Source organism: Gracilinanus agilis, chromosome 4 (genome assembly GCF_016433145.1).
Source record: "Gracilinanus agilis isolate LMUSP501 chromosome 4, AgileGrace, whole genome shotgun sequence".
Taxonomy (NCBI): domain Eukaryota; kingdom Metazoa; phylum Chordata; class Mammalia; order Didelphimorphia; family Didelphidae; genus Gracilinanus; species Gracilinanus agilis.
The window spans coordinates 153,104,655-153,127,221 of record NC_058133.1 but is presented as its reverse complement, the minus strand read 5'-3'; the positions used below and the strand labels follow the sequence as shown (position 1 = coordinate 153,127,221).

General features: G+C 35.2%; 2 protein-coding genes across 3 annotated transcripts in view; one reads left to right on the top strand and one right to left on the bottom strand.

The window, feature by feature from the left end:
• Positions 1–369: 369 nt before the first annotated feature.
• On the top strand, positions 370–9,953 carry LOC123243592 (cytochrome c oxidase assembly factor 6 homolog). Of its 2 annotated transcripts, none has more exons than XM_044671599.1 (3): positions 370–456; positions 2,149–2,300; positions 9,627–9,953. In XM_044671599.1, exons 2-3 carry the CDS (start codon positions 2,157–2,159, stop codon positions 9,720–9,722), a joined length of 240 nt encoding a protein of 79 aa, XP_044527534.1. In that variant the 5' UTR covers positions 370–456; positions 2,149–2,156; the 3' UTR covers positions 9,723–9,953. The 2 variants fall into 2 exon arrangements, with proteins under 2 accessions (XP_044527534.1, XP_044527535.1); XM_044671600.1 differs by lacking the exon at positions 370–456 and adding an exon at positions 1,364–1,417.
• Positions 9,954–11,261: 1,308 nt separating this feature from the next.
• TARBP1 (TAR (HIV-1) RNA binding protein 1) overlaps positions 11,262–22,567 on the bottom strand; it is a 103,256-nt gene continuing 91,950 nt past the window's right edge. Inside the window, exons 25-30 of the mRNA XM_044674986.1 lie at positions 21,998–22,079; positions 19,753–19,924; positions 15,565–15,756; positions 12,425–12,549; positions 11,853–11,989; positions 11,262–11,511 (exon numbers count right to left, since the gene is read on the bottom strand). Coding sequence (XP_044530921.1) covers positions 11,346–11,511; positions 11,853–11,989; positions 12,425–12,549; positions 15,565–15,756; positions 19,753–19,924; positions 21,998–22,079 — 874 coding nt within the window. The 3' untranslated portion in view covers positions 11,262–11,345. The remainder of the gene's footprint in view (positions 11,512–11,852; positions 11,990–12,424; positions 12,550–15,564; positions 15,757–19,752; positions 19,925–21,997; positions 22,080–22,567) is intronic.

The following is a 22,567-nucleotide window of genomic DNA, read 5'->3' as shown; positions in this document are numbered from 1 at the left end:
TTCCAGGCAGTATTTTATGATTTGGGTTTCCTAAAATACATCCACCTTACGTAGAACTTTTTCCAGAGGTCATCCATTACCCCTCCCTGGGCCCGGAGGCCAGACCCACGTCCTAGCAGTAGAGCTGTGAGGGAACCTAGGTAGTGGTAGCCAGGTGAGATGTCCGGCGTAAGCGGAAGTGAGGGGGGAAAGAAAATCACTGCAGGAATTTGGAGGGGCAGCATATTTAAGGTATGCGCAGCCGCGGGACACGAGGAGATCTCGGAGACTGTGACTTTCCCTGAAGACGTCAGAGAACTACCCATTCAGACCACAGACTTCCGGCTACTACCAGAAGTCAGTCACAATGCAGGATGGAAGGGAGGCATTGCTAGGAAATCCCGCCCCCTCACGTGTAGCGGGGACGGTGGCTGGGAGGAGTCACACCGTAAGAGCCGAGTGTTCGCTTTCAAGCAGGTAAGCCGCGGTGCTTGGGATGATTTCCTGATTGCGGCGGTGGCCCCCAGGGCTGTACAGAATCTGTCGCTAAAGATAAAGCTTTCTTCCCCTAGGGAAACGGCTGGGCTGTAGCCACCTCCTGGCCCGCTGAGCTGGGCCCCTTCTCTGAGCCCTGTCTCTGGGCTACTGAGGCCGCTTTCCAGGGCCCTGCTCTGCTGCCCCTACCGGGGCGGGGCTAGCGGGCGGAAGCAGGAGGAGGGAGGCGACCGGGTCCTTCCTGTCACCCAAGGTTGTCCAAAGGGTCAGGGAAAACGTCTAAAGTTTTACAAACTTCAAGGCTCTGAACATACGTTAGTTATTAGAATGTTGGGCTTGAGTCAGCCAGACCGCGTTCAAATTATGCTTCACACTCTGTGACCCTGGACAGGTCATTTAATTTGTTGGACTCGGTTTCCTTTTCTATAAAATCGAGATAACAATAGTCTTACCTCCGAGGATTGTGAGGCTCAAATGAGATAATACATGCATACATACACACACACACACACACACACACACACACATACACACATACATATATAAAGTACCTTATAAATACATAAAAATTGCTGACTTATTATCGAGGTAGGTAGGCAACTCAATGAATAGAGTGCAGGACCTGGAGTTGGAAGATCCCGAGTTCAAATTCTACTTCATATACTATATATACTTACTAATATACTACTTAACTGGCTGTGTGACCCCTGGCAAGTCACTTAACCCGTTTGCCTCAGTTTACTTATCTGTAAAATGGGAATAATGGCACCCACCTCCCAATGTTATTGAGAGGATTAAGTGAGATAATAATTGTAAAATACCTAGCACATAGAAAGTGTTATATGAATGTTAAGTGATCATGTTGGTGGTGGTACTAGTCCTTAGCTACTTGCCTGGTAGAATAAGGATTCCGGAGCAGGTTTAGGGCTCAGTGAGCAGGAGGGTGAGTAGTAGATGTTTTCTTTTGAAAAGCTTCTCCAAACTGGACTAGAGATAGGGACCTGGCATCTTTCAGTTTAGTTATTTTCCTCAGGAATACTTCTTTGTTCCTCCCTGGTTGAGATTTGGAAAGAATTGATGATGGGGGAAGGGATAAGATTTTTCTCTGTTGATACTTTACATTATTTTAGCTCCCTTTTGCCTCATCTCCCCACTTATATCATTCATTATCTCTAATCTTTTCACCCCAGTAATTTTATGTATCTCACTGCCCAGTTTTGATCATATAGTTAACCAAGTTCAATTATACACTGTCCTCAGTACAAATTTATAGGATAAGGTCATTCCCTAATGGATAAGTGGACAAAAAAATATGAACAAACAATTCCCCAAAGAACTGCACACTATGAGCAAGTGTATAAAAGATTGCACCAAATTACTAATAGTAAAAATGCAAATCAAATAACTTAGAGGTTTCACTTCATATTCAGCAAATTTTCAGATAACAAAAGAAGGAAACAACTAATTATGAAGGATTGTGGAAAGAGATCGACTTATAAACTACTGGTGGAGCTATCAATTGGACTTAAAGTCAACTTAGTGCACACTAGCTCCATGGGACAATTTGTAGGCAGTAAAGATTCTAGTAGAAATTCTGCCTTCTTCTCTAGTAAGAGTTGCTTAATAAATGAACAGGGTTTCTTCAAGCAATGATCCTTTTTTTTTCTGTGATAGAAGTAAAAATGACAGCACCTTCCATGAAAGAAAGGCAAGTTTGCTGGGGAGCTCGGGATGACTACTGGAAGTGCTTGGATGAAAATATTGATGATGCCTCTAAGTGTAAAAAGTTAAGAAGCATTTTTGAATCAAGCTGTCCCCAACAGTGGGTAAGTAATGCTGGCATTTATTCATCTTTTTACACAGAGAGACTAACCCAATTTTTAATAAACCGCATTAATATTTAATAAATATAACACAATACCTGCCACATAGTAAGTATTCCATAAATGCTTATTAACTATGGAAAATGACTCAATATATTTATAGCCTATGTTTCTGAAAGAAAGCATTTTGTGGTAGAAGGGAAAGCTGGCTAGGTTTCCCAACCCTGTTACTTTGTAACTCTGGACCAGTCACTTCACTTCTCAATCTTAGTGCCTCATCCATAAAATAAGGGGATTGAACTAGATCACTTCTGAGTTTCCTATCAGCTTTAAATTTGTGATTCTATGATGTTCTCCTTAGTTCTTGATTCCTACTTAACAATAGTTGACTTTGGAGGGTCTGAGAACCAGGCCTAAAGATGGGAGGGCTCAAGTTCAAATCTGGCCTCAAATACATCCTAGCTGTGTGACCCTGGGCAAGTTATTTAACCCCCATTGCTTTGCCCTTACCACTCTTCTGCCTTGGAACCAATAAATAGTATTGTTTCTAAGACAAGATAAGGGTTTAAAAGCTGGCATGTATATTACTAGGAAGCTTACAGAGCATATTATAAATATTTTTATTTGGTTCTAGTTTCAAATTGGTACAACATTTAAGCAAATGCCATGGTATTTAACAAACAAATCAGGTGTTTTATCTTTTGAAAATCAATGGTTTTCTCCAAAATTTTCCTAAGGGTTGTATAGTGTATCACAGGAAATTACAAATTCTTTAGTGTCTCTATTAGTGCTAAACATTATCCTTCCCACTGGACTGGGAGGAATGGCTGTTTGGGAAGAGGAGGAAAGATAAGAAAGAAAAAGTAGGAGGTAGAGAAAATAGCAAGTACCTGATAATGGGGAATGTGATCTCAAAAGGTACTTGAACATGCCTTATGTAAAACCCTCCCATCTGTCACCAACTCTCCATGGCTACAGGCCCTTATCATCTTTTGCTTGGACTATTGCAATAGCCTTCTAATTAACTGATCCCCCTCCTTTAAGTAATTCCCTTCCCCAGTCTAAGGTCCACATAGCTAGCAAAGTATTATTCCTAAAATTCAGGTGTGATAGTCACTCCACTGTTACAGTGGTTTCTCCATATCTTTGGAAACAAATACAAGTTTCTCTCTCTGACATTTAAAGCCAATCAACTTTTCCAGTCTTTTTCTTCATCTGATCTTTAGACCAGTCCAGCTGGCATTCTTTTCATTCACAAAAATGATATAGCATTCCCCAACTACTTGACTGTGCACAAGCTACACACCCCCCCATTCCTTGCATGGAATGTTCTACCCTCCTTACTTTTGCCTCTTAATATCTCAAGTTTTCTTCAGTGCCAAGCTCAAAACCTAAGGCCATTTCTTTTTTTTTTTTTTTTTCCTTTTAAACCCTTAACTTCTGTGTATTGACTTATAGGTGGAAGAGTGGTAAGGCCATTTCTGATTCTCCCTATCCCCCAGGTCTTAGTGCCTTCCTTTAAAAATTACTTTGTATTTGTTTTTTTATGTTTTTATATGTATATATGACATAAAATGAATGTATTTTATATTGTTTATATATTTTATCTTGTATTAATGTTTACATATTTTACATATTTTAGAGATACTGATATGTGTACATGTTGTCTTCCCTCAAAAGAAAGTAAACTTCTTGAAATAGTTTTATTTTTATCTTTTTATTCCCACTGGGTAGTAGGAACTTAAATGCTTGTTTGCTAGTATCTTTGCCATGTTATTTATTCTTGGTTTAATTATGTTAAATAGGATAAGCACATGTAAGTTTCAGTGTGTTTTCCTAGCTTTACTTCATGTTAAAAGCTAAGCAGGGGGCAGCTGGGTAGCTCAGTGGATTGAGAGTCAGGCCTAGAGACGGGAGGTCCTAGGTTCAAATCAGGCCTCATACACTTCCCAGCTGTGTGACCCTGGGCAAGTCACTTGACCCCATTGCCCACCCTTACCACTCTTCCACCTATGAGCCAATACACAGAAGTTAAGGGTTTTAAAAAAAAAAAATACTTAAAAAAAAGCTAAGTAGAATGTTAGTCAGGTAGTACAATAGGTTCATTTTGCAAATGAAGAAATTGAGTCCTAAAAGTTAAAGGTACATTCCAGGAAGAAAGTGGAAAAGTGGAACAATGAATGTCAACATTAATATTTGCCTGACTAATTTTATATCTAATTATTGTTATTGAAAGTTATCCTTTCTTGATAATTGAGTCAATTAACAGTTAAATCTTGCTACCACCAATTGCTAATTGTCCCTGATACTAACCTCTTCCCACTTCATAGTTGCCAAAGTGATTTTCCTTAAAGATATGACCATGTGATACCCTTCTTAATCAACATAGCTGGCCCTCTTATTGTCTGTAGAATAAAATAGAAACTCCCCTATTTGGCCTCTGAAGCCCTTTAGCTTCAGTGCTCTCCTTTTCACATTGTAGTCTAGCCAAAAAAACCTTATTGTAGTCCTTCCTTCAGGAAATTTTGTCCCACTTCTGTACCTTTGCTATACTAGCTATCCCTGTGGCAAACATCTTCATTCTTAGCTCCACCTCTTAGAATCCCTTAGATCAATTCATTTTCTGCACAAAGCCTTTCCTGATTTCCCCCCCCCCTCCGAAAAAAAAAAAGTTAGTGTCTTCCCTCCCTAAACTAACTTGTACTTGTTTTCTATTCATCTGCAAATAATCCACATTTATTAAATGCCAACTAAGTGTAAGTGGGGGTCTATGTGTGTCCTCCCTCCCCCGTTTTGATAGATATTAATATAGCAGAGGTGAAGAACTCAAGGTTAGTGCAAACTGGAGGCCAAATGCCTTTTATGTGCCATGTACTGTGATGGTGGGAACTCAATTTTCAAGGAGGTTACATTTATTGTGAGAGACAATGTGTACACATTTAATTATATGCAGAGTAAATACTGAGTAACTACAAGATAGGGACAGAGTGGAGTACACTAGCACCTGGGGTAATCAGGAAAGATATTGTGTTCAAGATGGTGCTTTAGCAGCTATAAGAGAAAGTGAGGAAAGAGTAACTTCTATAGACATGGGGGATGGCAAGTGCTAATACAAAAAAGAAATCTATAGCATGTGAGCAACAGAAATAAGGTCATTTTGGGTGGACCACTTCACTTTGTGGAAGGGAATATAAATTTTAAGACTCAGAAAGTGGGTTGGAGCCAAGTTATGAAGGGCTTCAGAAGTTCAACAAAGGAGTTTCAATGTGATCCTAGAGGCAGTAGATAGCTACTAGAGTACAAATTGGGGAATAACATGGCAAGACCCTTCCCGTATAAAGGATGAAGTGTAGTGGGGAGAGAATTGAGGCAGAGAAAAAAATTAGGAGCCATTGCAAGAGCCTAGAGGAGCTTGAAGCTGATAAGGTTTCTATTAAGATTGGTGACTGTATGTGTAATGAGAAAGGAACAAATTCAAAATGAGGTCAGGGAAGTGATTGAACAGTAGAGAAGAACCAAGAGACTAAAACCAAGAAGAGAAGAACCCAGAGTTATAAAATCCTAGAGAAGAAGTACATAAAACAAATGTTCTTAACCTTGAAGCTATTTACCGTCCCCCCACTCCCCAAGAGTCTGATGATAGATTTGGGGAGTGGGATGTCTGTGAGCTTGGATAGAAATGAATTACTTTATTCTCACAAACCTCCAACTGGAACTCCTCCTTCCCCTCTCATTATAAGGAGCTCCCAGTGATGATCTTCCTCCACCAATGTAGATCTTTTCTGCCTCTTGCAGTGATAAAGGTACCTGAGTAGAATAAAAAAAAAAGAGAGAGAGCACGGAGGTCCACCTTATTATTAGAGACTGTGGGGAAGGACAAAAGAGGGGGATTTCATTAAGGGGTTTTGAGATGATGAAAAGGTAGGGCTTGGTCAGTTTTCCCAGTAAATTAAGAGGTGAGGTCCTCAGCTGAGAGGGTGTATATAGGGAGAGAGGTGGGTTTCTTGAGGAAAGAAGAGAAAGTTTGAAACAGCCCTATGAGGAATTGTAAAGGGAATCAATTAATAGGAGTAAAGAAATGCCCTGCTTCAGAGAGAATGCAGCTAAAGTTAGGTGACATCGATTTGTAGTATACTTAGTCAGCTTGGTTGTGAGGCTTCTTCCATTTCTGTTCAGCAGCATGTAAGCAGGAGGAAAGGAGGCAAAAGATAGGAATAATTCAGGATTAAGGTTTGGCAGGAGTTGGGAATGAGGGATTTTAAAAGCTCAGTACAATATGGAATTGAACTTAGTTAACTATGTGAACAAATTGAGAAGGAAGATAAGAAAAAAATGGGGTGAGTAGGAAATTAGAAATAATATTGTAGGCAAAGTATAGGTGGGGAGATAAGGCATAGGGAGAGATAGGTTATGATCAAAGGACTGTCATACTTATATATGTACAATTTCTTACAGATTTCCTGTTGAACAAACTATATACTTATTAGTAGAGTCCTCTTCAGCTCTGGCTATAGTTTTGTCAGGATGGATAAAAATCAATGAGTTATTTTTAAGCCTTTTTTAAAATAGAAATTGCCATTTCTTGTTTTTTGTTTTAAATTTAAAATGCTTCTTAATCTAAGGAAAAACTCATTCCATCCAAAGTCCTATATATAAACAGATGTCATGATATTATTGGAAGCAGCATAGCATAGTTTTAGAACCAGGAAATCTATGGTTCAAGCCCCACCCTTGACCTCCATTATCTATGTGACTGGAAAGTTCTCAGGTCTCAAGAAAGTACCAACCTGCATTGGTAAATATTATCTGGGAATTTCCAATACCAGTTAAATAATAACTTCAGTCTCAGTGACTAGTAAAAGCATTTTTTAGAAAAACTGTTAGTTTACTTTTAGAAGAGACCTTTGTGAGCCATCAATGCAGCCCCCTTATTTTGAGCATAGTATGCAGCTCCTGTTCAGAGGGCTGAAGAGTTAATCCAAAATCTTGCCGACTTCATGGTGATTTTATATCCTCCTGGTTCCCAGTCCAGTGATCTTTCCACTATATCATGTTGACTAACAGCTTTTAGCAGTACATTTTTTAAAAGTTCTAATATAGGTAGCAAAATGGCCCAGTGAATAGAACAAACACTGACTAGGCCTGGAGTCAGGAAAACCTGAGTTCAAATTTGGCCTTAGACATTTACTAGATGTGTGACCTTAAAGAAATCATTTAACCTGTCTGCCTCTACCTCTAAGGCCTATAAAATATCTGCCAAGTGTTTCACAAACCCTAAAACACTATATAAATTTATTATTCCAGTCATTTCCCAATAAACCCTCCTTTGTATTTGAGGAAAGCAGTTAAAAAAAAACACAGTAAAAAACAGTTGACAGCTCAAGTATGACACACGCAGCATTCTGTACTCTGTGGTCTCTTTTTCTCTTACTCTGTAGAAATTGTGCTTCTTCCTCTATTCTCTAGGACTAAGACTGGTCATTGTAGTTAATCAGTTTGGTTTTATTTGTGTCATTGTAATCGTTGTGTTTATTGTTCTGGTTTGTTATATTTCTCTGAATTGTTATTTCTCATTAAAAAATTTTAAATTATTTTTAATTGTTTTTTCTTTTTCTATGAGTTTTTTCCTTTTTCTAAAAATATTTATTTAGAATATTTTTCCATAGTTGCATGATTAATGTTCCGCCCCCCCCCCCTTTCCCTTCCTCCCTCCTGGAGATGGCACGCAATTCTACTGGGTTATACATGTATCATTGTTCAAAACTTATTTATTTCTCATTTAATGGCATAGTAGGATTGGTTTTTTGGTGGTTGTTTTTTTTTTAAACCTTACCTTCCAGAAGAGTGGTAAGGGCTAGGCAATGGGGGTTAAGTGACTTGCCCAGGGTCACACAGCTGAGAAGAATCTGAGGCCAGATTTGAATCTAGGACCTCCCATCTCTAGGCCTGGCTCCCAATCCACTAAGCCACTCAGTTTCCCCTGCATAGTGGGATTGTTATATTTCTGATAATATAATACTTAAGATGCAAATAAATTTATAATCTTTTGAAGAAAGTTTTTGAAGTAGCAGGTTGTATAAACATTTTGCAGACAAGATACTGTGTTTTGTGAAGTGTCCATGAGTGCTGTGAGAGGCACTGGTGTAGTAGGAAAAAATCATTGGAATAAGCATCAGAGGATTTGGGTTCAAAAGCTGGTTCTGCCAACTTTGCAGCTTTCAAGCACTTGAACCTCATTGAGCCTCAATTTCTCCATCTGTAGTATAGGGAGAGTGAGGTGTGGGTAATGGTAGATGAGATGCTTCCTTCTCAAGTCCTTTCCCTCCACTCACATTTGAAGCCTTTACATAATAGGAGGCCTTTTTTCCCCCTAGCTTGGCAAGCATGGCCAAATCTTTACTATTAATATAAACTTCAAGAGCCCACAGTCACTTCTACAAAATGATTAAGTTTATACAAAATGAACATCATTTTGTATAAATCATTTAGTGTACTCGTACTAATAATTAACTTAAGTCAATTTTAGCACAAAAGAAAGTAACTCAAAAATTGGCACATTTTTTAACTAAAATTTTAATAGCAAGTATTAAGTTATAAGGATGACATCTATGCATCTCCATTTTGTGAGAAGACAGTGTATATGAAATTGGATTTTATTTGGACACATTAGTAACTTAGAATTATGACATATCTGTATCTAGTCATGTTTTCTATCTTATATCTAAGTAGATAGAAATAAGTGCTTTGTTAGTATCCACATTCCTTATAGGCAATGGAATCTTGGTTATTAACCTTATGTTTACTTAACTTTTTTTTTTTTTTTTAAACCCTTGTACTTCGGTGTATTGTCTCATAGGTGGAAGATTGGTAAGGGTGGGCAATGGGGGTCAAGTGACTTGCCCAGGGTCACACAGCTGGGAAGTGGCTCAGGCCGGGTTTGAACCTAGGACCTCCTGTCTCTAGGCCTGACTCTCACTCCACTGAGCTACCCAGCTGCCCCCTGTTTACTTAACTTTTTAAAGTTATACTTAATAACTACCTTATTTAGGCTGATGAAAATTTATAAAGTTAAACCATATTTGTCTTTCTAATGAAATCTTAACATTTTTGTTTAGGAAAATTTTTCTATCAACTCATACTTATTAAACATAATTATTAAGCTTGCTTCCAGCTCTAAATCATGAGATTATATGACATGTGCATGCTGTTGAAGAGTGTTCATATAATGATTCGATGTATTGACTGATTTTAAACCTTTATTCTTGTCTTGCCATGCTACATGGTGTCCTTTTTACTTTATCTCCCCTAATTGTGTTCTCTTTTTAATAGATTAAATATTTTGATAAAAGAAGAGATTATTTAAAGTTCAAAGAAAAGTTTGAAGCAGGACAATTTGAGCCTTCAGAAAGAACAGCAACATCATAGCTTTTTGTAAAAAGAAATTTTTCTTTTACAAATACTATAACTATTCTTTGTGGACATCAGTAAATATTCCTTTGAATACCAGATTGCCAGGATTGATGGAATGTGACAGATGGGCCTCACTGTCAGCACAACTCTCCTGTTCTTAATAGTACTGGAAATGATCAAAGAAGCCAATGATTAGAATATTTCATTCAGGGAACAACTTGAATAAAGTGGTATAGAAAATTTAAATTTATACTGTAGAAGTGATTTTCTTTTTCAGAAGACCTACATTTGAAGTTTTGGGATGATATTGTCGAGTTTTACATATCAAATATTTTAAATGAATGAAAAAGCTTGAAAGTAAATGCTGTAAGATAATAATGTAAAATTTCAAGGGCATAGAATTTAGAGTCAAATTTGAGGATTCTGCTATGTGTGATGTGGTTAAACATTTAATTTGCAAATAATGTTGTCTCTTGGGAAAACAAATCAAGAGGTCATAATCCTGGGCCATATTGCTTTATTTCTAATCATGATTGCCATGTTTCTGCATTTGTAAAAACAGATATTTGATCATCATAATAAATTAAAGGGAAAAAGATAACAAACTAATTTCCATTGATTTATATACCTCTATTTTAACTCTTACCTCTTTATTTTCAGAAGCAGTGATAAAGGGATAACTGGACACAGAGACTATAACTAATTAATGAAATTATGTCCTTTGAATATAATTTCCTTTCAAAGCATGACAGAAAACACTAGGAACAAAAGGCTAAGATTTTAATGACTTTTAGAGGTTCATTTTCTTCTCTGAATTTGTTTCTTTATCTAGAAAATTGAGAGATCCTCTACCCTGCCTACCTCAGAACTATTATGAAAATCAAATGATCAAAGATTTAGAGGCTAAAGGGACTTTAGAAGTTATCTAGTCTAGACCAGAGGTAGAATTTGAACCCAGGTTCCTTGACTCTCAATCTATCCAACCCCACAGTGTTGATTTATGTGAAACAAGCTAAAAAGATTAGACAGAACTTCTTGTTAATTGTGCTGTAATTCAACTCTACCCTCCATATGTTCAAAATCGTGGTGTCCTTTATTCTTCTAATTCTGACTTAAATAGTATTTCCTCCCTAAAACCAAACCTGGTAATGACTGATGAGTACCCTCATAACCTTATACAGCACTTTTCAAATCTCTCTCATACAGGAATCATATTTTGTATCATATTTATTTGTTTAACTATTTGAATAAATGATATCAATCTAACAGGTAGTAAACTTTGGGCTTGGGGCAAAAACTGTCCTATCTAAAGTCTGTTAACACCCAACTTGCCTAATGCTGGGCTCTGAAGACCTTAATAATTGTTGAAATCTGAATGATGAAATAGCTATGATTCTTAGTTGTGGCCCACAACTAATATTTTTATTAAAGAATGAATATACAGTACCCAGAGTTGCTTTTTATAAACTTATGTTTAATATTTTAAAGCATTAAAATAAATATATTATGTCAAAAAACTCAATACAAAATTATTCTCAATAAAAGTTTAGCCTATTCCATAAGTGATACAGAAGTTTAAAATATATTTGAAAAGCACCATTTAGTTCAGATAAGGCACAAAACTTTCTCTTCTTGTAATCACTTTAAATCTCTTTGCTTGATTATCTGTTGCCTTGTATACTCCCAAATCAGCAGAGCCCCACTCACATGAACATTAAGGGAACGTATGATGCCATGCTGAGGAATTTCCACACATACATCCACATGCTGAATCAGGTTTGCTGGAATTCCTTCACGTTCATTTCTGATGAGGAAAAAAGGAAATAAAGCCAGCTTTCATATAATGAAACTAGAATCCTACATTTTAACATGGGCATGCAAAGCAAGTAATATAAGGACACAAAAATGCTTATATAATTGTTCTGTGTGAAGTGAAAAATTAGGAAGATAATAGGAAGAAAACCCTTCTAGGAATATATAACTATTGACCAATGGATGAGACTTCTTCTCATGAGGCAGATCTAAATAAATGCCCTATGATAAACCCAGAAAAGCTAACTTTGATGTCTCTATCCTTTAGATAAATAGTAATTTATTCAACTTACTGACATCAAAAAAAAGAAAGTACTAAAGAAAAGTAATTACCCCAATAAGAGCAGAGATTTCTCAGGAAAACAATATTCTGTTAAGTCTGAACTTTTGGCAGTTTGTTCTACACCTATGGTAGTATAGCCTTCTGTTTTTTTCTTCTGTAAGTAATCAACAAGCTGAAGTGGTTTTACCTAAATAATTAAAGAAATGAGTAAAGAATTCAAACATTAGAAAATTTCATCTACAGTCTTTCTTAAAGAAAAATAAATACCATAAAATTTCAAGAAACAAGTTTTAATATATAAAAAATTCTCAAAAGTCAACATTATACACTAGAAGAATACAATATATAAGCCATATTTTGTTTACTAAATTTTCAAAGAGGTAAAAAAATAAATAGGTGATGAAATAATTGATTCACTTCAGCAAAACTATAGTAAGGTTAATAATAATACAATAGTAAATGAGAGAGAGGAGGAACTAAGTGTTGACTACTTGGTGTAGGGTATCTTCTTTTAAGGTTGGCTTACTATAAAATTTCCATAGAAATGCTATTTTAAAAAGAAAAGAACTCTACAAAACATTTCCAAATAAGATAATTACATAGTATATTACTTTTTACTCACCTCCACCAGAGGAAGCCACTGTTCTGCAGAAACACTGAGATGTTGAAATTGCTTATCATTGATACAGTGAAGACTACCTACTACTAGAACTGAGGCCCCAAATATTTCACAGGTCCGGCACAAACCTACAAAACCAAATATAAAACTGTCAAAATTATGTATTTCCTTTTATAATATTAAGCTTACTCAAAATAGCTTACTTTAATGCTTTATTAATCTGTAATTTCCCCATAGAGGTTCTCTCTCTTAACAATGCAGATGGCTACTCAACCATAACTATATTAGAAATTGGTCTTTTGAGACTTTCTGTGGTGAAAACAGCCAAGTTGGTGATGAGCTTTTTTTAACCTCAGCAAAAATCATTCAAATCAACATGCTAAAAATTGAACACTATTTTTCCCTTTTCTCTTCTCCTAACCTCAACTATTTCTGTCAAAATCATCAATCACCATCCTTCTAGAGCTTCATATTCATCTCAGCATTAATCAGGACTACTCCTTCCATCACCCCTCATAACAAATTAGTTACCAAGTCTCATTTCTAGCTTTACTACGTTTCTTGCATCCAAACTCTTCCTCCATTCACAATTCTTAACTTAGTTCAGACCCTCATCATCTCTCACCTAAAGCTTTCTAATTGATCTCCATGCCTTAAATCTTTCATCTTTCCATGTCATCCTATTCACTGCTGAAAAAGTGATTTCAGTTAAGCATAGATATGACTATGTGATGTCCCCTTATTCAGTCAACTCCAGTGGCTTCTTACTGCATCTAGGATAAAATATAAACTCCTCTGTTAGCTATCTTTCCAGCCTCAATGGACATTACTCCCCTGATGCTCTTCGATCTAGCCAAATTGGCCTTCTCTCTGTTCTTCATTCAATACACTCCATCTCTCATTTCCTTGCCTTTGCACTGCTACCCTCATGCCTGGAAGATATATTTTTCTACCTCTACCTCGGGGAGTTACTCCTCTATACCATTGTCTTCATGAAGCTTTTCCTGATTACAACTGCTAGGGTCCTCCCTCCCAAACTATCTTATATTTAACTATTTATAACTTCATATTTTTGCATTATCTATTTTTATATGAACTAATTTCCATATTAGAGTGTAAGTTCATTGTGAATAGGGAGTCTCATTCTTTTCACTTGTATCCCTAGTGCATAGCATAGATCCATCTGAAGCCTTTCAAGCTTGGTGAGACCTTTAGTAGCAAAGTACTTGAGAACCTAGGATCATTTTCACGAATATTTTTAAATTTGTGACAAAACTCTCCATATGTAAATAAGGATTAAAATGAGGAAGAAATAGCTTCTAATTAAATTATGCTCTCAGTGAGAGGGCAGTGAAATATTCCCTTTATATTTTTTAGGGACGCTGAAAGATATTACAAGGACCAGGGGAGAATTAACTGAGGCATGATACCTGTAATACTGTGGAAGCCCAAAAAACCCACCTAACCCTCTCTATTTTTCAGTCATCATACATTTAAGTGCCTACTATATATGTGCCAAGTACTCTGGTAAATGTTGGAATACAGACAGGAAAAGCAAAACAGCTCCTGCCCTCAAGGAGTTCACATTTAATTGGGGAATACAAGGAGCTGAATATAGATTATATACCAAACAACCACTCTGATGGGATGGAGGGGTTAGGGGAGAAACTAACAACTGGGAGATCATAAAAGGTACATGTATAGTGAGGAAGAGATCTATGGGTTCTATGAGGCAAAGTTAAGGAGAAAGCTTTCCAGGCATGGATCTAGCCCCATGCAAAGGCACCTCTAAGACAAGATATGAGATCTCATGTATAGGGAATAATCAATAAGATAATGTGGCTCAAGTGTGGATTGTGTGAGGGGGTAATGTGTAATTAGCCTGAGAAAAAAAGGCTGGAGCTGGATTTGTGACGGATTTTATGTGCCAAAGAGATTCTATTTTAAACATAAAGGGAAAAGGTAGCCATTGAAGCCACTGTAGCCCAAGAGATATGTCAAACACACCTTGAAAAATATGGAAAAGCTACTGGAGAATGAAAAATATGACTACTACATTGTCTTCAAAAAAGATGTATGGTAAGAATGGATTTCCATGCCAAGATTCTGTGTGATCTCAAAGCATATAAAATAAACCTTAATCAAGGCAAAGTAGAGCAGTATTCATGATGCCTGCCTGGCTGGCTGAAATTAAAACTGTCTCTCGCCCGTCTCGTTCACACTGATGCTGTCCTGCCTCTGAGATTTTCCTGGACCTGTGGGAGTCTTTTACCCTCACATAGTAGTCCATCTGCACTAGGTCACTCTAGCGTGTGAGCTGTCCTCATACATATGTGATGTGTCCGCATATGACCTCTGTTGAGATGCTGGCTTCCAGCTCCCATGTCAATGTGCTGCACTAATCTTGGAGGCACTAGTTGCTGCAGTAGCAGCAGGAACTGTAGAGGTAGTTGTTTTGGGGTAGGAGCTTGGTGATAAGGGGAAAGGGCAAGAAGTGATAGTACTATCATGAGTGAGGAAATGAGATGCCAATAACCACTTTCTACATTAATGAGTTAACTAGCTGAAATTTTGATTATCAAGACTGAAGCAGCTTCTCCACAGACTATCCTTAAACTTCCCTCTTCCTTCCTGCCATGACATCCAGCAACCACTCTGTATCACTATGTATTTTTATCAAAAGTCTCAAACTTTTTTAGGTTCGACCATGCCAAATAAAGGCTTCTTGTTTTTATGACTGCTGACTTGACTTTTGTGTGTGTGTGTGTAGTTTAAATATTTATTTAATATTTACACCTTTTAATATTTTACAGAGTTCTTTGCATCATAACAAGGGGTGATAGGTGGTACCCCATTTTGCATGTGAAGATATTATGACTTGTCTCTTGAAAATGCTAGAATAGGATAAATATTTTAATATAAGCAACACAAAAGTATACCACAGTAATTGAATTAAAAGGTTATTCTAGATCTTTTCCTCTCTCTCAAGAGGCATATATCATCTGTATATTACAAAGCCATCAAATGTATCATCTTATAATATTGGTAAATGTGACAAGAGCCAGTAAAAATTTCGTTAAGTTAATAAGAATTACGAGGAATGAGAAAGTCAAGAAACCAATTATACAACAATATGAAATTACCTCCTAAATTGGTTGGTTTATCAATGAGTGAAGCTACTACAATCAGTCTACTAATGGATTTTCCAAGTTTGGCAGCACGATCTGGAAATATCAATTCAAGTTCTAAATCAGGAACATTATTTTTCCAAGGGATCATTTTCTTTTGAACATCAATCCACTCTGATTGATTGTCTCCATCAACTGAATTGGAACCTGGGGAGAAAAAAACATCAAGATGATCCAAAATAATTTTTTGAACCAATATCTTTAATTAATGTTATTAATTGAAAATTTTAAAATAAAATCCTGCCTCCCAAAATTCAGCAATTTATTTTTTAAAAAACATTCACTAGATCTCATCAAAATAGATTTACCCTAGGGGTGCAAAGATGATTCAAAATTAGGGAAATAATGTTAGTATATTTTAAGAAATATAAAAACCAAGGGCAACTGGGTGGCTCAGTGGATTGAGAGCCAGGCCTAGAGATGGGAGGTCCTAGGTTAAAATCTGGCCTCAGATACTTACTTCCCAACTATGTGACCCTGGGCAAGTCACTTAACCCTCATTGCCTAGCCCAGGGGTTGGCAACCTATGGCTCTTGAGCCATATCTGGCTCCACCTCCTGACCAGCCAGTCGGGGGCAGAGCCCCAGTATGTGCCCCAGGGGGCCCTTCAGCCCCTGCCCCATATTCCAGCTTCTTCCACCTCCATCCTCCTCCTTCCACAGGCCTTTATGGCTCTCATGGCCAAAAAGGTTGCCAACCATTGGCCTAGTCCTTACCACTCTTCTTCCTTGGAACCAATACACAGTATTTACTCCAAGATATATATATGTGTATATATACAGAAGCCACATGATTATGTCAGCACAATGCAAATACAAAGTCTCTGACAAGACACAAAACATTTAATTTTTTTTATGCCTTACCTTCTACTTAGAATCAATACTAAGTACTAGTTCTAAGACAGTAGAGCAATAAAGGCTAAGAAACTGGAGTTAAGTGAGTTGCCCAGGATCACACAACTAGGAAGTGTCTGAGGCCTCATTTGAACTCGGGACTTGCCAATTCTAGGCCTCACTCTCAGTCCACTGAGTAGCCTAGCTATCCCTGTACAACAGATTTACACTAATGACCCTATAATGCACGCTTGCAGAAGGACATTTTTTAATATGATGAAAAATATCTAAAACTGGAAGTTAGCCTTATAAGCAATGGAGAAATACTAAAAGCTACCCCAATAAATACAAAAATAAAGCAAGAATGCTCTTTCCTTCACATTATATCTGATATGGTTTTATAAACAGGAGCAATAGCAAAAAGAAATGAGAAAAGGACTAAAGAATTCTGTGATGATTTACTCAGAAAATATCAGGGAATCAGCAAAAAAACTAACTGAAACAATAGCCTTGGTAAAGTAGCAGAATACAAAAATTGGCATTTGCATACAGCAATAGAAAGGTAAGTTCCATTCAAGAAATTAAAAAAATCAAAATATTTTTGGGTCAATATAACAGGCCACATTTTAATACTTATATAAATATAATAACATTCCTTGAAAACAATTTAAATCAGTGGATGAATATTTATGAAACTTCTCCCTAAATCGAAGAACATATTTAGTACTATGCTAATAAAACTATTTATAGATATACTCTATAGTTAGACAAAACAATGGCAAAATGTATTTGGATGAACAATAAAACAAAAAAAAATTTAAAGAAATGAAGGAGGAAAATGACTTCCAAATGTTAAATTATTTTATTAAGCAGTAATCATAAAAATTATGATAGTAGTTTTAAAAAAGATATTAATAAAACAGCCTAAAAATCAACAAAAAGTAATTCAACAACCTGAAATGTGAAAAACCAGAAGTAGGACTTTCTAAATTGTTAAGAATTTCAAAAAAAACTAGAAAATAGTCTGGCAAACTTTATGTAAAGAAAATAACTACAACCTCCATAACCTTTGACTCAGAGTTGCCACAGATAGGCAATACACCAAAATATTCATAGCAGTTCTTACAGTGGCAAAGAATTGGAAATGAAGTAGGTTCCCCTATACTGAGGATGGCTAAATAAGTTAAAGTAGATGTATGCAACAAAATATTACTATGCTATTAAAAACAATGAAATAATAAATATAAAGAAACATAAAAATACTTCTATGAACTGACAAGTGAAATAAGCAGAAGATGACATGAAGGAAATAATAACAAAACAAATGAAATAAAATGCTGTGAAATTATCATGATCAAGCTTGGCTCTAAAGAAAGAGAAGCCTCTTCCTGACAAGGATGTAGGGAATATGGATATAAAACACTAGAGATAATGTTATACTTTCTCAATGTCTTTTGTTAGTTGCACTGTTGGAGTTGTGAACTTAGTCATTCTGGAGAATAACTTGCATTATACCTAAAAGGCTACAAAACTGTGCAAACCTTTTGACTCAGTAATACCAGTACTAGGTCTATACCCTAAAGAAAACAAAGAGGAGGAAAAAAATCTTATTTTTACAAAAAATATTTAGGGCAGCTCTTTTTGTGGTAACAAAGAATTGGAAATTGACGGGATACCCATCAACTGAGGAATGGCTGAATAAGCTGTGTTTTATGATTAATGGAATTAATGGAATACAGTTGTGCTATAAGAATGATGAGCAGAGTACTTCTGGGAAAACCTACAAAGTGAAGTAAGTAAGCAAAATTAGAAAAATATACACAGTAATGGCAATATTTTAAGGATGATCAACTATGAATGACTTAGCTACTCTGATCAAAACAAGCATCCAAGAAATTCCAAAGGACTCGTGAGAAAAAATATTCATATCCAGAAAGAGAACTGATGAACTGCAAATTTGAGCACACTTTTTTCACTTTATTTTTCTTGAGATTTTTGGGTTTTTTTGGGTCTGTGTTTTCTTTTACAACATGGCTACTAAGGAAATATGTTTTGCATGGCTTCACATGTGTAATCAATATCCAATTGCTTGCCTTTTCAATGAAGGGGGACAATTTGGAACTCAAAATTAAAAAAAAAATTACATATAATGGAAAAAGTCAAAAAATTAAAAATATTTTGTTAGTTTATTATTTAAGTCAAAATTTAACATTTTCCCTTTTATAAAAGATTCTTCATTTTAAGAGATACATATCTGGGAAGGGGAAAAGAGAAGGGGCACACTGGGAAGAGCTTATAATAAAATGTTATTCTGAAAAATAATTGAGTCAATTCTTTAGAAAGAAATAGATTTTATGATACTAAACCATCCAAATGTTTCCCTTAAGAGTCTATTAGAGTTGAATTTTTAACATTAATTCAATATACTTCTAAAAAACACATGTACTTTAATTAATGTGTCCTGGAAAAGGTTCTCATAAATCATTTTATGCATACTTAGTTAACCTGCTACTTAAAGGAAACTTGCAAAAGATCCTTTTGCTCACTGAAGAATCCTTTGAAATGGAAATCACCCATTGTATGTGTTATTTTCAAATTTTTGCATATGGGTTTTATTAAAGCAGGCTATATCTATTGTCTTTAATCTGCCATGTTATAATATTCTTGCCTTTGCAAGATTAGAAACAGAATTGAAAAAATCTTCAGGGGGTAGTTTGTTTAGTTTGTCCCTTCTTTCATACAGAAGTCAATAAATGAACTTTCTTGAATACAGCTTACCTTCATATAGTATTTTTATGATTACAAAGTTATATACAAAGTCTATGAACATATAGATATATAGAGAGATATACATATATATACATCCATGTCTGTCATAATATATTCTGTCATCTCTTTCCTTAGTACATTCCTGTTGACTTTCTGTTTTGGCTTACATCTTTACTGCTCTTCATTTAGACTGTTTGGCAGGAATTATCCCTAAATCTACTTTTTATACTATATCATATATTTATCGAAGGCAGGGACTATATATATATATATATATACCTCAATGGATGTCAACTTATGACAAATTTTTAAACAAAAACCAATGGATGTGACTTAACATTGAAGGGTTCTATTTATAGGTTATCTTTTTACTGATACCTTGTTGACTAACATTCACAGTAATACATTAGAACTCTTTTCCTTAAGAAGATCAAAATTCATTGGCGAAGTGAGGTAAAAATATCCAGATTCATTTATTAACAAACCACTAAGATAGAGCCAGAATCACAATTAAAAGAAGACAAAAATAACCATATTTTACCTATATCTTGCTGAGACCAGTCACTTGGTTTTAGTTCACAAAGTTCAGTTTGAGAAAGGTACCACTGAAATGCTGAATCTATTGGAATGTCAGTGAATTTTATAAATTTACTAATGGTGATCCACTCATCTTCAACAAGTTCTGAAAGACGTGGAAGGGTATAAAATATGGTCTGAAAAGAAAATTGTTCACAAATTTTAATTTCCTTTCTTAAGAAAATGAAAGGCATTAACAGCCCTATGAATTTCTGTATAGAGAACTCAATTATTAGTACTATGTAGTATGCCAAACTAGAAGCACATTTTACACACACACACACACACACACACACACACACACACACACACACACACACACACACACACAAGCATATACTGCCAGCCTTATTTATTCTCTAGCTGTTTTCTGTGCATGTGTCCTATGCCCTGTAAGAACATCACAAATTACTTGAGGATAGAGACTGTGTCTCCAAACTTCTTTTTTTTCATCTCTAAAAGTACCTAATGTGATAAATATAAAAACTTCAGTTAAGCTATTCTTCACCAAATCTTTTACCACAACAAATAATATAAAAAATGTGTTTTCCTTCCTTTTCCCCCTCTAGAAAGAAGTTGAAGTAAGCCATGAAATGGCATAATGAGAAGCAGAGAAAGGTCTTGGATAATACATAAATTAAACAATAAGTTCTTGAATTATTGGAAACTAACAGTAGTTTTCTTGGTATCTACCAGAGAGAAAGAAAAAAAACTGTAAAAAACAGAATTTTCTTAATAACAATTTTTTGTATTATATGAAAATAAATACCATTTCTCAAATACAATTCTCATTTGCCTTACGAGTATATGACTACTATTCAAACTATTTAAGCCTTCATATGCTTTAACATATCATTGTTCACAGGCACTGAACTTAAAGAAATTCTAGTTAGTATAATTATTATTGTTATTGACCATTTAAGCACTCAAAGTACTAACTATATATATATAGTCCCTGCCTTCAAAGGGCTTAGATTTAGAATATCCTAACACACATACAAAATACAGGAAAAATATTTAATAAAAACTAGTTTCATTTTCCCATCCATTATTTCCTTCTCTTTAGGAGGTGGGAAGGTGTGAAGAAAATAATTTTTAGTTTGACATCTAATCACATTCATCATATAGAAATTTAACTCACAGAATTCATATGAAGAATGAAATGAAAAGAGAAAAAGCATGGGACTATAGAAGAAAAGGGTCAAAGAAAAACATGGGAGTTAATCTACTCCTGGCAAAAGAATGCTGACAAAAGACAATTTACATAATGATAAAGTAAATCCATCAGAAAGATGCCAAAGCATTGTGGACTTGAAAGAACATAGAGCAAAGAATGTTATTGAGTATTTTTTTAATAAATGATTTCTACTTTTAATAAAAGAACTGACTGGGCCAATATTTCTAGTAATTAAAATCTGAAGTGCTTACCATAGCACATATCAGTGAATTCAAAACTATGGGCAAACAAATAATATAAATCTAAAAACTTATTCAATAAGTAGTATATTATATACTTACGGTTATAGATAATTTTAAACTATTTAAAAGAAAACACAAAAGTCAAAGGTTTAAAATCCAAAACTGGAGAATTGCTATTATAGTTCTTAAATTGAGTCATATTTATGTCATTTTCTGGTGTTTAGTACTGTGTTGTAATTTTTAGCTTGTTTTCAAGAAAAATGTCAGAGGGTTTGTTTCCTGTTTTAAAATGACAGACAAAATTCTACTACTACCAAATAAAGGAGTATACTATTTGCTATAGAATTTCAGCCAACTAGAAACAGAGAAGTTTAGTTTAAAAAAAAAAAAAGACTAAACTCTATGTTCTTTCATCATAATGGGCTTCATTACAACAAAGTCTCACCTGCACAAATGTTTTCACTCATTTCCTTTTAATGTCAGAACAGATTTCTGTTTAGAGTTAAATATTCCCTTCCAGTGTTTACAAGCCAGACACTGCCTAAGAAACAGAAAGTGAAAATGACTAGCCAATTTTCACTACTAAAGAGTGAAGTGCAAGCAAGTCATCTACAAAATGACGAGAAATAAAATTAACAGAACTTTTAAAATCTAAAATGATGCTTGTAAACAGGAAAAAAAAAACATTTTAACCCTAATTATCTCCCTTAAATAACTATGACAATAAAAGAAGAAAATGTGAGCATTAAGGGCATGGCAAATAAAATTTTAGAATGATATTCTATGCTTACCTCTAGGCTATAATCCTTAAGTGGATGGAACGTTGCAAAAAAGAAATGCTCTTGAATTCTTTGCCAATTCTTTTTGGCATTCCTGAGAATTTAAAAAAATACGTATAATTTTGTGAGATATGACTGAGTTTTATAACTCTAGTGGGAAAAAATCAATTAGAAACCTTAAAGAGCTACTACATATTTTAGAAGGAAACTGAAATTTTGTCATTCTAATTTAAGAGTTAAATAGTATATTTCTCTCCAAGACAATTAAAAAGCCTTCAAATACATCTTATGCAACCTTACAACACCTCCAAAAAGGAAATAAGACCAAGAAAATAGAATTTCATTTTCAAGTCATGGATGAGTCAGCAATTATGTTAAAAAAATCTAAGTTGCCTAGTTTTCACTGTGACAATCAACCTTCTCTATATTCAGGCCTATCTCCAACCAAAACTGGTAAGAATAAAAAAAAGGTGGAAAAACTCTACTGCTACAAATAATTAAACAAGACTAGATAATATCATTTTAAAAGAATATTTAGGAAAGATATCCAGCTGACAAATCTAGAAGGAATAAATTGAAAAT

Excerpts from the sequence above, each read along its gene's own strand:
- LOC123243592 (XM_044671599.1), top strand. The coding sequence starts at position 2,157 with ATGACAGCACCTTCCATGAAAGAAAGGCAAGTTTGCTGGGGAGCTCGG. Across the intron at positions 2,301-9,626 it reads CAAGCTGTCCCCAACAGTGG|ATTAAATATTTTGATAAAAG; the intron begins GTAAGTAATGCT and ends TCTTTTTAATAG.